The sequence below is a fragment of the Hetaerina americana genome, unplaced genomic scaffold (genome assembly GCF_022747635.1).
Source record: "Hetaerina americana unplaced genomic scaffold, ioHetAmer1.1.p SCAF_10, whole genome shotgun sequence".
NCBI lineage: Eukaryota > Metazoa > Arthropoda > Insecta > Odonata > Calopterygidae > Hetaerina > Hetaerina americana.
In genome coordinates this window covers 68974039-68988736 of record NW_027286070.1, presented here as the reverse complement: position 1 = coordinate 68988736, position 14698 = coordinate 68974039, and the positions used below count along the sequence as shown (strand labels likewise).

Sequence of the window (14698 nt, the reverse complement as noted above, 5' to 3'; positions counted from 1 at the left end):
TATCCCCCTCGCCTCCGATTACCCCACCACCCCCACAGCCCTCTCCCCGAGTTGGCGCTGCCCGCGACTCCTCCGTGAGCGCCCCCGCTCTCCCCACTCCCTTCCCGGACCACTCCCCCACCCTCGCCTCCCCCTGCCTTTCATCCGACCGCCTCCCCTCCGCGACGACCCCACCCCTCCCCACCAACCACCGCCCCTCCGAGTCACATCCTGAGGGTGGGTGGGGGGGGGGCAGTGAATGCCTCGCGGCCATCAAACAACCTCTGGCCGGACCCCTTCGCTGCGTCTCTCTCTCCCACTCTCATAACCCGCGGCGTCACCCGGCGAGGCGGACACACTACGCAACATACGCACGCACGACGTCCAACGGCGCACTGTGACCCCTCCTCCATCCCCCCACGCATCGTCTCCCATTGGTTTGTTTCCGTTCGATTTTGTTTACTCCGCATTCGAACTCCTCGCCGGTTTTTTGAGAAATACGCAAGAGAGAGAGAGAAAGAGTGGTGAGCAGTGTGAAAAGGGAGAGATCCGTGTCGGCGGAGGGCAAGCCCGAGCAACCTCTCAGCTCACCTCTGTCATTCGCGCGCCGCCCCCTTGCCCTCCCGAGAGTGTCCTCGCGAAAGGACCGGGCGGTGCTCCTCGGAGGGCGTCGTTAAGTGAGTAGGGGTTGAGGGTCGGGGCCCTTTTGTTTACGTCTCCTCCCGCTTCGTCCGAGCCCTCCCAGCTCCACCTTCCGACCGGTGAGTCCCGGGGTCGACGAGATGGTGCCGCCCGGGTCAGCGCCGCGACGCCGCAGGGTCAAGGACATCGCCTGTGTGCTTTTGGTGTTCGTCGCCTGCTCCTCAGGTTAGTGAGATGCGTTTGAGAGCTCCGGGGTCATGGTGTCAGTTGATCCATTCCTCTTGGTATTTAGAAACGTGCCGTAGACACCGCGCTTCGTCAGCTGATGGAGGTCCCAACGTCCTCGTCTGTTTTGACCACGCACTCTCTCGCAATTAGTAAACAGATTCGACATAGATACCCCACGATCCACCAGAAAGGTGTGTGGCAGGAGGTGTAAGCGCCAGGTGACAAGAATAATGATAAGTGAGGATATGGATGAGAGAAAAAGGGAAAATATTAGGTAAAAGACACAAATAGCGTGAAAAAGTATCAAATAGGGCGTTAAAGTATCAAAAAGCGTGCAAATCAAACATTCTGGTGGAAGACTTAATTCAAAACAAGTGTTTTTCACTTATTATGAATTAGGTCTTTTAATAAATTAGTCCTTTGCTATACGAAAAAAGGGAATAAAAAGGAACCACAACCATTCATGCGACAGGCCTCGACCACAGCAAGATAGGTAATGCAGAATTGAAAAGTAAGCAGGGGAAATTCTACTATATCATGAGCATGGAAGTCATTATCTCCGCTCCCAAAGTCACAGGTAGTGAATGTGGCCCACCACTGTGGGCAGCGGACGGCGTGAGGCATTCCCCCACCGAGAGAGAGCCGAGGGATGGAAGGGGAACCATGAAAACAACGAAGAGCGCGCGATAATATTGTGCCGAGCACTGCATTTCATTAAATGGCACTCCCATGGTGCCATGCGGGAAGTGATTTGACGGATTGTTCTACTCCGGCCTCTGTTTGGACGATTATTGTTGATATTTTGAACGCGACTTTTTAAAAAAACTACTCGAGTCTTTACATCTACATAAAACCCCAAAATCCGTCGCAGGGAAGTATGGCAGGGGGTGGTAGGTCACCAACCATTCTACATATGTATATTCCCTCTTTTTCCTCATGCATCTGGTACCCCGCAATTCACCAAAAACGGCGTGGAAAGGGGGCGTCCGAACATCAATCATGCAACATGCCTACATATTTTACAAGTGTTACATGTTTAGCAGCTATTATTCCTATGCCTACACAAAGAGGACAAGAAAATACGTTAAAAGAGGGCAGGCACTCATGCAATTCAGACACTTATTACCGGTAAGTATTCTATGTATTCCGGACGGACATTTCACAAATGCTGCTACAGACTTTACACGAGGCGGGGGATGACACCCTTGAAGAGAGTTTTGTGGGAATTTAATTTTGTTTACCCTTATTTTCGACAGCATGAACCTATTATTTTCTTAGGTGCTCCCCCTCTACTGTTTGCCGCGAATAGCGCGCGGGAAAAACGAATACTTGAATCCATCAGTTCGAAAATCTAATTCTCTAATGTAGTAATTGTCGACCCTGCTAATGTAATTAAGGAATCTAATTATATCTCCAATGTCGGATGCAAAACCATACGTTTTATATCTTTATAATAAGTTTAATCTAGCCCAAAGTCTTCGCATATCTAAAGTTTCCCACCCCAAATCTTGCATTAAATGCGTGACGACGCTTCGTGTCCTTGGGCACGAGTTTTTCACGAAGGGCCTAGCGGCCTTTCTCTGTACCCTATTCTGTAACTTACTTATATTTTCTGAAATGGTTCACAAACGCTCTTAACGTACCCAATGTGAGGCCTTACTAAAAATAAATAGCGTGTTTTCTTCACTTCTTCGTCGCTACACCTTCCAAATATACGTTTGAAGAATGTTAGCTTTTTTAGCGCCCTCTTCAATTAATGCGAAAATGTTTTCCCCAAGAAAGTTCCGATGCAATGGTGACCACCTAGAATTTTACTTCATCCACGACGCTCATCCGAATACCTCCGAGTGTGTAAGTTGGTAAAGTTTGGTTGTGTTTTCTATTGTTTAATAAATGCCTGGTGGTACTTTAAAAGATGAATGTGCTTCAAAAGGGTATTGAATGCATAAAGTGTACCAGATTTCCACGCCAAAGGACCGGTTTCGATTTCCGGATTTACCAGCATTATTGTTGTACCTACCAACTTAGAGGAGCCATTTACATCTGCATCTACATAATTTAGATGAGAAACGTCGTTCGTCAGATGAAATATTAAAATATTGACCCTCTGAAGCTCTCCGTTAATAACAGAATAATACGTAGAGAGTGGCTAGATTTCAGATTGGTCACACTCACTGGAGCCAACTGCTGGTCGCTTAGAGTGATGGCAATACGCAACATCCTGTCTCCCTCCAGGAAAATGAGGTGCACGGCGTAACACGCTCAGTTTATAGGTTTTGGTGGTATGTTTAGGCTTGATTCATTTGTGATAATAATCACCATCGGCCGTGCATTCTTTGAATTTCAATGCTTCAGTTTACATAAATTATTTATCTTTAAGGCCGAGGAGAATTTTAACAAGCAATTCTTCTTGGCTGGGTGAAGATTACCATCAGCTCACTCGTAAACTTTTGACCAAATGATTATTACTTTTTTATTCGACCCTCAGAAAGTTAAAACGACAACAACATATTAGAAGTCTAATTATTTCTCAAATGTAGGCTTACTATTTCGGTCCTGGGTCGTCAATCGTTGACAAAGGACGCAGTCAACTTGATCTAAAAAAACAATGAAATTGAACAGTCAGATGCCCACTTAAAGAATTCGTAACTGTAATATGTGGATTCCAGGGGCATATATGTATTGAAATGGTTAGGTTGAGGGATTAATAAACTTCTTTCTAAATAGGATCTATCTTCATTAATGTTTTAGGATTGTTAATTTATTTAGTTAGTTAATATAATGGTAAAGAAGTTGAAGTCTCCGTTGGCCATTGTGCATCTCAAAAAAAAGCAGCGTTCTGATTTTAAAATGATAGCCAGATAAGCATAACACTTTCAGGTTTAACTTTGTGGAATTCCTTCATGATGAGGATAAAAAAGAAACGTTACCGTTACAACGTTACCGTTAACGTTACAACGTTACCGTTAACGTTACAACGTTACCGTTAACGTTACAACGACCATGGTTTCAATGCTACGCATCATTATCCTGATGATGATGCCTAGCATCGAAGCCATGGTCGTAAGAAGTATTAAAACTTTATGGTGGAAGTGTAAAGTTTTTTTAGCCTCATCATGATAGCTAGACATTACAATGGTGCACTGGACTCCCGATTACCGTCTGCAGGCAACTAAATCTTGCGTATCTACATCTACATCTACTTAATACCCCGCGTATAAGACAATTATGCTGACGGAGGGAGCATTTGAGTTATCTTTTTCTGTCTACCGACCTTGAGACTGCCCCAGCTCCAATGAAACCAGAATCAACCCTGTATTGATAGTAACTGAAGAGTAGTAATAGGTATATTTTTAGAAAGTTAGGGCTGAAGGCATTATGGTCATTTCAGGACATCCTCATAATACCCCGCAATCTACATCTACATAATACCCCGCAAGGGAGTATGGCGGGGGTTGTTAGGTCAACACCCATGACGAGGAACAATGCCACATGCAAAATCAACACATACATGCAAAACTACACCCACAACGGCGTTCACACTCATGCAAAAATCCCTTCAACCAACACTCATGCAAACACATATACCATAAACCAACAAACAAATGCATCCCAGGATGCAGCATGAAATCCATCCAACAACACGCAAGCCAGAATATTTAATCAAGCCAGCCAGGGATTTAGGCTGGGAACCACTTGAAGTGCGGAGAGAACAAGCTAGGCTTACACTTTTAGAAAGGTTCAGAACAAACGAGTTTAACTATGACACTGAAGGAATTACTCGTATAATGGCCCCACACTATTTAGGTAGATCAGACCACAAAGATAAACTAAGGGAGATAGATTCCAGGACAGATAGGTACAAATACTCATTCTTTCCCCGAACAATCAGAAATCATAATAGCAAGAAACCGAAGTCACTTTAGAAATATTGAAAACATTGAATTTACAAGTCGGAGCAAAGTTAAACACTGCAAAGCTGTTGGTATACTTTCAGGTGCATGTGTATGCAAGATGTAGTTTGAGTGTTTGCGTGTGTGTGGGGTATAAGTGTTCATGCATGAATGTATGCCATGTTTTTTTTTGGATATATGATTTTGTGGTTCTTGCATGCGGTTTTTTTTTTCTTTTTCTTTTCTAAATTACGGGTGGTGTCCTAACACCCCCCGCCACACGCCCTTGCGGCGGCTTGCGGGGTATTAGTATTAGTAGATGTAGATGTAGAATATGAAACGTCTGCCGCGCCTCAATCCGCCGCGAGGGCGTGTGGCGTTAGGTCACCACCCGTAAAAGAGGAATACATTACGTACGTCACACGCCACGCGTTCTTGTGACGGCTTGCGGGGTAGAGTGTGGATGTACAGAGAAAATCAACACATCCATGCAAATCTACATACTCAAAATCGCATGTAAAAGTGTATGTCTCGCTTTTTTGCTTCGTATCTCAAGCGGCTCCCAGCCTAATGCCTCTAAAAGGCCTGTCACACTCGTCTTCCTATCGTAATAATTTTTTAAATGCATACACAAATAAGGGTTCAGATAACCATACAGACCGTTATTTGAATTACGTATATTTGCTCATACGCAAGCATACGTACATGCCTATAGGCATCATGATATGCTTTTGAAATAAAACTATTCGGATGATTTGGTTCGGCTATGCTATGTATGTGCATCGCCTGAGGAAGGCAGGCGGCGTTGCAGTCCCCCGGTGACACTGAACCTCAGTGGCACTGAACCCTGCTGGCACTGAACCCCAGTGGCACTGAACCCTGCTGGCACTGAACGCAGCTGCCAGTAGCTGGGCAGCAGAAGAAAAAGGTCGAAGAAATAACAAGGTGGAACAATCCTTAGTTGCAGTTTTTCTCTATAAACCAAAGTACGTCACTTATACGGTAATTGCAAATGGCGGTCAGTTATGCGAAGTTTTTATTCATCTCACTCGAAGCCTTCAACGCGTAATCGATATAATGTGTCATTAACCTCCCACGTTCCCTGAGTGGCCTGGCTGTGATATTACTTCTGCAATGAGATGCATTTTTATGGGAAATTATACTAAACCAGCAGTTATTTGGGATCCTTGGGAGAAAACTTGGCAAAAAGAATTAGATTAAGTCCAAATAAAATCCGTTAGATTCGCTAAACATTGTTATGATAAGAACACAAGGGTGACAGGTCTCTTAGGGGATTTAGGCTGAGAACCACTTGAAGTGTGGAGAGAACAAGCGAGGCTTAGACTTTTAGAAAGGTTCAGAACAAACGAGTTTAACTATGACACTAAGGGAATTATCATTGCACCACACAACTTAGGTAGATCACACCACAAAGGAATCGTAATGGTCCCACACTACTTCGATAGATCAGACCACAAAGATGAAATAAGGGAGATAGATTCCAGTACAGATAGATACAAATACTCAATCTTTCCCCGAACAATCAGAAATCGTAAAAGTAAGAAACCGTAACACTTTAGAAATGTTAAAAACATTGCTTTTACAAGTCGGAACAAAATTAAACATACCAAAGATATCAGGTATATTTGCAGGTGCATGTGTATGTTAGTTGGTAGTTTGAGTGTTTGCATGTGTGTGGGGTGTAAGTGTTCTTGCATGAATGTATGCCATGTTTTATTTGTGGATAGCATAAATTTGTGACTTTTGCATGCGGTTATTTATAGGATTTTAGGGGGCCTGTGTAGGAATAGCTGCTAATCATTTTATATCAATATATGTAGGCATTTTGCATGATTGTGTTCGGTCGCCCCCTTTCTACGCGGTTTTTGGTGGATTGCGGGAAAAAGAGGGAATAAATGTAGGATGGCTGGTGACTTACCACTCCTGCCACACCTCCTCGCGACGGCTTGCGGGATATAATGTAGATATACATGAGCGGTCTGAAAATTTTCCAACCTAACAAATATACAAGACATTTTTTCTGAAATTTTTGAGGTCAAAAACTTTTCAGACCACCCTCGTAGATCTACATCTACTTAATGCCCCGCAAGTCACCGCAAGGGCGTGTGGCGGGGGGGATTATAGAACACCACTCCTATTTAAGGAAAAAAAACGCATGCTAAAGCCATAAATTTTTACCATCAACAAAAAAAACATGGCATGCATTCATACAAGAACACTTACACCCCACACACATGCAAACACTCAAACCAGCAACTAGCATACACATGCCCCTGAAAGTATACCTAATATCCTTGCAATGTCCAATTTTGCTCCGACTTGTAAATTCAGTGTTTTTAATATTTCTTAAGTGAATTCGGTTTCTTACTATTATGATTTCTGATTGTTCGGGGAAAGAATGAGTATTTGTATCTATCTGTACTGGAATCTATCTCCCTTATTTCATCTTTGTGGTCTGATCTATCGAAGTGGTGTGGGACCATTACGATTCCTATAGTACCATCGTTTAACTCGTTTTTTCTAGGTGATGTGCAGTAAAGGTTAGTATGTTTCATGTCGGGACTTTAATTGCGAATGGTTTAAATGAAGAGCCTAAAACACTGCCTTGATATCATGTCATGTCGTAAGAATCGGAATTTGACATAAACCGATCACGGAATTAATTTTTTTACGATCAGTTTTCTTTTCCAATTAATCGTTTCCCTCCGGATGGATTCGTGACAAACGGTTTTGGAACCGTTTCCGCATTGAGCGTTACATTTGCATTGAAAAACGTGTTGAGCATGTTCATGATCGGACTGGATCTAATTCGTCTGGGGTGGAATGTAAATCGGTCACTGGGAGTAAACGCGAATCGAGGTATGGGAGTGTGCGATCGGAAGTGACGTTTTTGCGAGCAGATTAGGATGAGGGAAATAACATCACTCGGAGAGCGAATTGACCCACCACTCCAATCACCCGCTTTTAAGTCCACGAGAACGGGGCTATTGCCGGGGAACGGGGCGGGGAAATTGCTCTACTTTCGCTCGGGTCGAGATTAGATCGAATCCCTTCTACTAGTTCGTCACACTCCGATTGCATCCGCGCATTGTGTTTCCTGGTGATTCATTCATTCTCATCATCATTTGCCTTCCAACTTTCCAATATTACTGGTATTTTATAATCTTCCTCATTTTGGTGGAACAATGTCGACTCTTGCATTTTGATGCCTTGAGTTAAGATTGCGTAAGTCACTTAAGTATAACATTTTTGTCTCCTCCATTTCCTGTTCCCCTCGAGGATTGAATGCAGTTTTCCACATCTGAATGCACTTAATACCCGGCAAGCAGCCGCAAGGGCGTGTGGCGGGGGATGTTAGGGCACCACGCGCAATTGAGAAAAGAAAAAAAAACGCATGCAAGAACCACAAATTCATGCATTCACAAAAAAACATGGCATACAATCATGCAAAAACACTTACACCCCACACACATGCAAACACTCAAACTACCAACTAACATACACATGGACCTGAAAGTATACCTAACACCTTTTCAATTTTTAATTTAGTTCCGACTGGTAAATTCAATGTTTTTAATATTTCTAAAGGGACTTCGGCTTCTTACTATTATGATTTCTGAGTGTTCGGGGGAAGAATGAGTATTTGTATCTATCTGTACTGGAATCTATCTCCCTTATTTTATCTTTGTGGTCCGATCTACCCAAGTAGTGTGGGGCCATTATAATTCCTTCAGTGTCATATTTAAACTCGTTTGTTCTGAACCTTTCAGAATATACCTGATTATTGAGCACCCACAAATATAGCTGAGATTTCTATTCATCTCTCCACTTTCTAAATTTTCTCTAACTTTGTCTCATTTTCGCTGATTTGCGCAATTGAATTTGTTTTTACTTAATTCACATTGAATTTGTTTGTGCTACATATATTCATGCTCTATCCTGGGGTGCAATTGTTTGTTGGTTTATCATATATGTGTTTGCAAGAGTGTTGGATGAAGGGGTTTTTGCATGACTGTGTACGCCGTTGTGGATGTAGTTTTGCATATTGTTAATTTTGCATGTGGTATTGTTTCTTTTTACGAGTGGTGACCTAACACTCCCCGTCACACGTCCTCGCGGCGGCTTGCGGGGTATTATGTATACATTGATGAATAAAAAGCTACAAATTTTACTCATATAAAAATCTTATGATGCAAAAATTTACGTCGTAATTCAACCGTTTATCGCAGCAGACTCCGTTCTTCGACCGCGAAATTTAAATGTTTTACACTCTTAACATCATGTTTCCCATGCTTCTAAATCTCCTCTCTCTCTATTTTTGCCATGCCCCGCCCGTCGCGAGTTCTTTTGGGACGGCAAGGTAGACTCCTTTTACCTACTTCTATCACTCCCTTCGCCTTCTTTTGTTTATTTCGTTTTCTGATACTTGCACTTATGGTGACGGTCTATTCTCTAGGGCAGAATTTTCTCTGTAACCATCCAGTATTTCATACCCGGTACGATGCCATAACTCTTGGAGTACTTTGCCTTACTGGTAAGGATGCATTACCTGCCATACCGCGAATCATATACATCTACATAATACCCCGTAAGCCGCCGCAAGGGCGTGTGGCGGGGGGTGTTAGGTCACCAACCGTAAAAAGGAAAAATACCATATGCAAAAGAACATCACGGAAAATTACACCTACAGCAGCGCACACACTAATGCAAAAATCCCTTCATCCAACACTCATGCAAACACATATACCGCAAAACAACAAAAAACTGCACCCAATGATGCAGCACGAAAGCCATCCTACAACACGGAAGCCAGGACACAACAAGCAAGAAATTGAAACATCACTATATATAAGGATGGTAAAATTTGTGGCTTTTGAATCCGTTTTTTTTTTCTTCCTTAATTACGGGTGGTGTCCTAACACCTCCCGCCACACGCCCTTGCGGCGGCTTGCGGGGCACTGAGTAGATGTAGGAGGGCACTGAGGAGAGTAGAACCGGTGGTTTCCAGGGTATGTGGATATATAGTAGATAGATGAGTGGTTAATTAGACTTTGAAGAAACGCCTTGATGAGTTTTATCTGATTTGGATTAGTCAAAGCGTATTAGGACTGGTTTGGTGGAACAGAGTCAAGGTGATGGGAGGATTGTTTGCGGTTTTCCACTTGAAAAGTAATCATTCGGCCGTTTTGAAAGCTTCTACAACATTATGAGAGAGTTCATCCCAACCCATCAAATCAATTACCTCTCCCATTGCCGGGAGGCCGTACTCCGTTGGCATTCCCACCGCACACAGCAATGCCCTTCATTTCGAACGATCCCCCGCCCCTCCCAACGCAGACCCCCCCGCACGGGCCCCTCCCCTTCCTCTCCCCTCTCCGTCACGCTCCCCCTCCCTCCGTACCATACCCTTGCTTCAGTCCGTCTACGTCATTCGTGTTCCAAATACTCACTTGACATCGATATCTGTTCATTTCTACATCTACAGAATACCCCTCAAACCATCGTAGGAACGCGTGGCAGGGGGTGGTAGGTCACCAGCCATTCTACATATATTCCTTCATTCACTTGGCACCCCGCGACCCACTAAAAACCGCGTGGAAAGGGGTCGACCGAGCACCAATCATGAAGCATGCCTACAGATATTCAGAAGTCAGAAATCGTAATAGTAAGAAACCCAAGTGACTTTAGAAATATTAAAAACATTGAATTTTTCGAGTCGGAATAAAATTAAACAATGCAAATACGCCAGGTAAATTTTTAGGTGCATGTGTATGTTAGCCGGTAGTTTGTGTGCTGGCATGTGGGTGGGTTTTAAGGGTTTTTGCATGAATTCATACCAGGCTTTATTTGTGAATTATATAAATTTGTGGCTTTTGCATGCGGTTTTTTTCTTAATTACGGGTGGTGCACTAGCACCCCCCACTACACCCCCTTGAGGCGGATTGCGAGGGAATCAGGTAGATGTATATGAATTATTGGTTATGTGATAGTATATGCATCTGAATGCGAGTAAGTTGAAAGGATTTTTGTGTGAATGTCTTCGTCACTGTGGGTATGGGTTTGCATGTATGTGTTTGTTATGAATGTGGTTTTGTTCCCTTGAATGGTGGTTACCTAACATCCCCCGCAGCACGCCCTTGCGGCGGCTTTAGGGGTATTATATAGATGTAGATATTGCGAGAGACATGGTTTGAATAAACATTTATGGGACAAGTATTGATCCTCTAAAATTGAAGCCAAAACACATTTACGTAACGCCTTGCAAGAGTTTAAACGTAAAGTACTTTGCGAGTATTTGGACACTGACCCCAAAGATCGTTATAGGAGAAAAATAAGAATTACCATAAAGCAGATTTACCGGTCAATTCAACTCTTCACCACCCGAGTTCAAAACGCGCTTGAGTCATGCCACCGTGGACGAATGTTGGACACAATTTGTCAATATTTTGGAGAAATGTATCACAGATTTCATCCCTATAAAGTACGTTAAAGCAGATCGCGACCCCAGATGGTACAAAAAAGGCCTTTGACAAACCCTACGAAAGCAGAGAATGTTACACTCTAAGGTAAAGAAAGCAGGTGTGAACACATCATCCTCGGAGAACACACAGAGGAAGTGACGTGGGAGCTTAGCAGAATTCTGGGCGCCGCCTTCCAGGAGACGTACGAATCGTTGGAAACTCGATGGAAGGGGCGTGTGGACGCACGAGGGTGCTAAACTATTGAGTGAAATTATTAATGCTGGCAATAGATATTTTTAAATCGACTCAGTCCTACTAATTTTGGGACAGACCTCGTCTGCATTTTAAAGGTGACGGAGCTTCTAGGTAAGAGATAACAAAGCTCTTCAATCGGTTATGGAAAGAAAAAGCGTTGAAAATTTCATTGAGAATTCAGAAAATAGGGTTAGAAATGAAAATCGCTAATTGTAATATAAAATATACGAGTATATATTGTAAAATCCTGATAAGCTTAAAGTTAACCATTCAAATAGTTTGGTTTGTTGATTTAAATTCTTTAAGCGATAATACAAGGAATAGATACCCTTGCATAAATTATGTAGTATCATTAGGTTATTAATCGGCGTTATATTGTTTTGAGCACTCCATTTAAAAACTGTCTCTGAATTGAAAAATGGCATACATTGTCTGGTTGGCTGAAGCTGTAATTAGTTGTCTTTCACTTAAATGTCTAATGTATACAAACGAATGTGCCATTGAACTAGCCCTTCCGGTTCTTAGCATTTATCTTATGTTTGCTTCTTTGCATATCGAGATGTTACTGAGAGCATCAGTGATTGTATCTTTCATGAATTTGGAATTGTCTTTGAGCTAACAAAGACATTGTTATTATGGTCATTTTCCAAAAAGATGCCTGCTCTTTCATGCGAACTTCCTCTCGGAGAGCGGAGTCTGTTGCATTTCAAGCGCCGCATAACTGTAAAGGTATCTGTAAAGCCACAAGATACGTCATATTCGCCACGACGACCTAGGAAGGATCACCACTCTTACGCTATTCCAGAAATATTGTTAGACCTTCGGGTTATTGCCTATCTTCCAAACTCTAATACTACCTGCATGTACACAATACCCCGCAAGCCGCCACATGGGAGTGTGGCGGGCGGTGTTAGGACAGCACCCATAATTTTTATTAGGTAACCTCCCGGATAAGGTAGGTTTATGGCTGAACACAGCTACGAAATAATAATTTTGTGATTCCTAACAAAATACAAAATCCAGCATCCTACTATCAGGTCCCTCTTCATCTCTGAGTACTTTCTTGCTCCCTTCATCCCGTCCAATATTCACTCATGGCATACATTCATGCAATCATGCATGAATGTATGCCATGTTTTTTTTTATATATGATTTTGTCGTTATTGCATGCGGTTTTTTTTTCTTTTCTAAATTACGGGTGGTGTCCTAGCACCCCCCGCCACACGCCCTTGCGGCGGCTTGCGGGGTATTAAGTAGTTGTAGATGTAGATGAACATCCTTACTCAAAGTCCGTCTCATCAACTCCCTCCTCCTTGTGAAAGGCTCTTTGCCTAGCGCAATTCTTCTCCTTACGTCCCTACTACTTTGACCGTGTTGATCCAAAACACTTCCGAGATACGTAAACTGTTCTACCTGCTCTAGTGTTTGCCCTCCTATTCTAATAAATATGGGTTTTATATTCATTCCCTCCTGTTCTAATGTTAAGCTTAGCCTTTTTATTTATAGAAAATTGCATGACCTTTGTTTTATTAATATTGATTCTCATCCCATACCTGTCGCACTAACTTAAAAACCGGCATGCAAAAGCCGCAAATTTATACCATCCGCAACAAAAGATGGCGCACATTCATGCAAAAACACTTACACCCCACACACATGTAGACACTCAAACTACTATCTAACATACACATGCACATACAAATTCAACTACTATCCTTGCAACGTCTAATTTTGTTCCTATTTGTAAATTAAATGTTTTCAATATTTCTAAAATGACCTCGGATTCTTGCTATCCCAGCCCGATTTCTGATTGTTCGGGAAATACAGGAACTGTATATGAGTATTTGTATCTGTCTGTACTGAAATCTATCCTTTGTGGTCTGATCTACCTAAGTAGTGTGGGGCCATTATAATTTCTTCAGTATCATAGTTCAACTCGTTTTTTCTGAACCTTTCTAAAAGTCTAAGCCTTGCTTGTTCTCTCCGCACTTATACATCTACTAAATACCCCGCAAGCCGCCGCAAGGGCGTGTGGCGGGGGGTGTTAGGACACCACCCGTAATTTAGAAAAGAAAAAGAAAAAAAAACCGCATGCAATAACCACAAAATCATATATATAAAAAAAAACATGGCATACATTCATGCATGAACACTTACACCCCACACACATGCAAACACTCAATCTACACCTTACATACACATGCACCTGAAAGTATACCTAACATCTCTATAGTGTTTAATTTTGTTCCGACTTGTAAATTCAACGTTTTTAATATTTCTAAAGTGACTTCGGTTTCTTACTATTATGATTTCTGATTGTTCGGGGAAAGAATGAGTATTTGTACCTATCTGTCCTGGAATCTATCTCCCTTCAAGTGGTTCCCAGCCTAATTCCCCTAAGAAACCTGTCACACTTGTGTTCTTATTATAACAATTTTTAACGAATCTAGCGGGTTTTCTCTGGACTTTATCTAATTCTTTTTGCCAAATTTTCTCCCAAGGATCCCAAATACTTGCGGCATATTCCAAATGAGGTCTAACTAGAGTACATCTACATCTACATAACAATAAAACATAACAGTAAAATAACACCTCTCTTTAACTTTCTCATTACATTTCCCCGCCACCCGTTTTATGAAGCCAAGTTTCTTTAAAGCTGATCCGCATATTGTCCTGATATGTGCTCACCATGAAAGGCGTGGTGTTAGAACAACCCCCAAATATTTAACTTGATCGGCCGTAGTCAGTACTGAACCCTCTATTTTTTAGTTTATATCCTGTTCGCCGCTTCTTTTGTTCCAAAATTTCAAAACTACGCATTTATCTAAATTAAGTGTTAATCCCCATTTATTGCATCATTCCGAGATATTGTCTAAGTCTCTAGAGAGTAGCTCGCTATGTAGGTGGCTCCTTATTTCCCTGTATTCTACTCAGGTAATTTATGCGGATATACTTGTAGATTAGTGAGTAATGCGTTCAAACGTTCTTCAGGTATTTCCCTCTAAATTACTGTGAAAATAATTTTGAAGCCATTAGCTCATCCTTAAAATAAACCTATGATCTTTCGTATAAACTAGGGCACTTAGCTCACCGCATGTTTCGTCACACATCGTCGTCCGAGGGCGAGTCTCCTGATGATGTCGCATCGTTCCGAATGCAAAGTGCTCCGAGTGGGCTATTTTTAGCGGGAATCTCCCCAAGGTTCGGGAGTGGTTGGTC

The 14698-nt window shown here is 42.4% G+C and overlaps 1 protein-coding gene across 11 annotated transcripts in view; it reads left to right on the top strand.

Annotated features, from left to right (window-relative positions):
• The first annotated feature begins 260 nt into the window (after window positions 1–260).
• bdl (borderless) overlaps window positions 261–14698 on the top strand; it is a 136094-nt gene continuing 121656 nt past the window's right edge. For 10 of the 11 annotated variants that reach the window (XM_071598804.1, XM_071598800.1, XM_071598803.1 and 7 more), the window contains exon 1: window positions 261–846. In XM_071598804.1, the coding sequence (XP_071454905.1) occupies window positions 762–846 (85 nt within the window). In that variant the 5' untranslated portion in view covers window positions 261–761. The remainder of the gene's footprint in view (window positions 847–14698) is intronic. The other variant, XM_071598807.1, reaches the window with a different exon arrangement.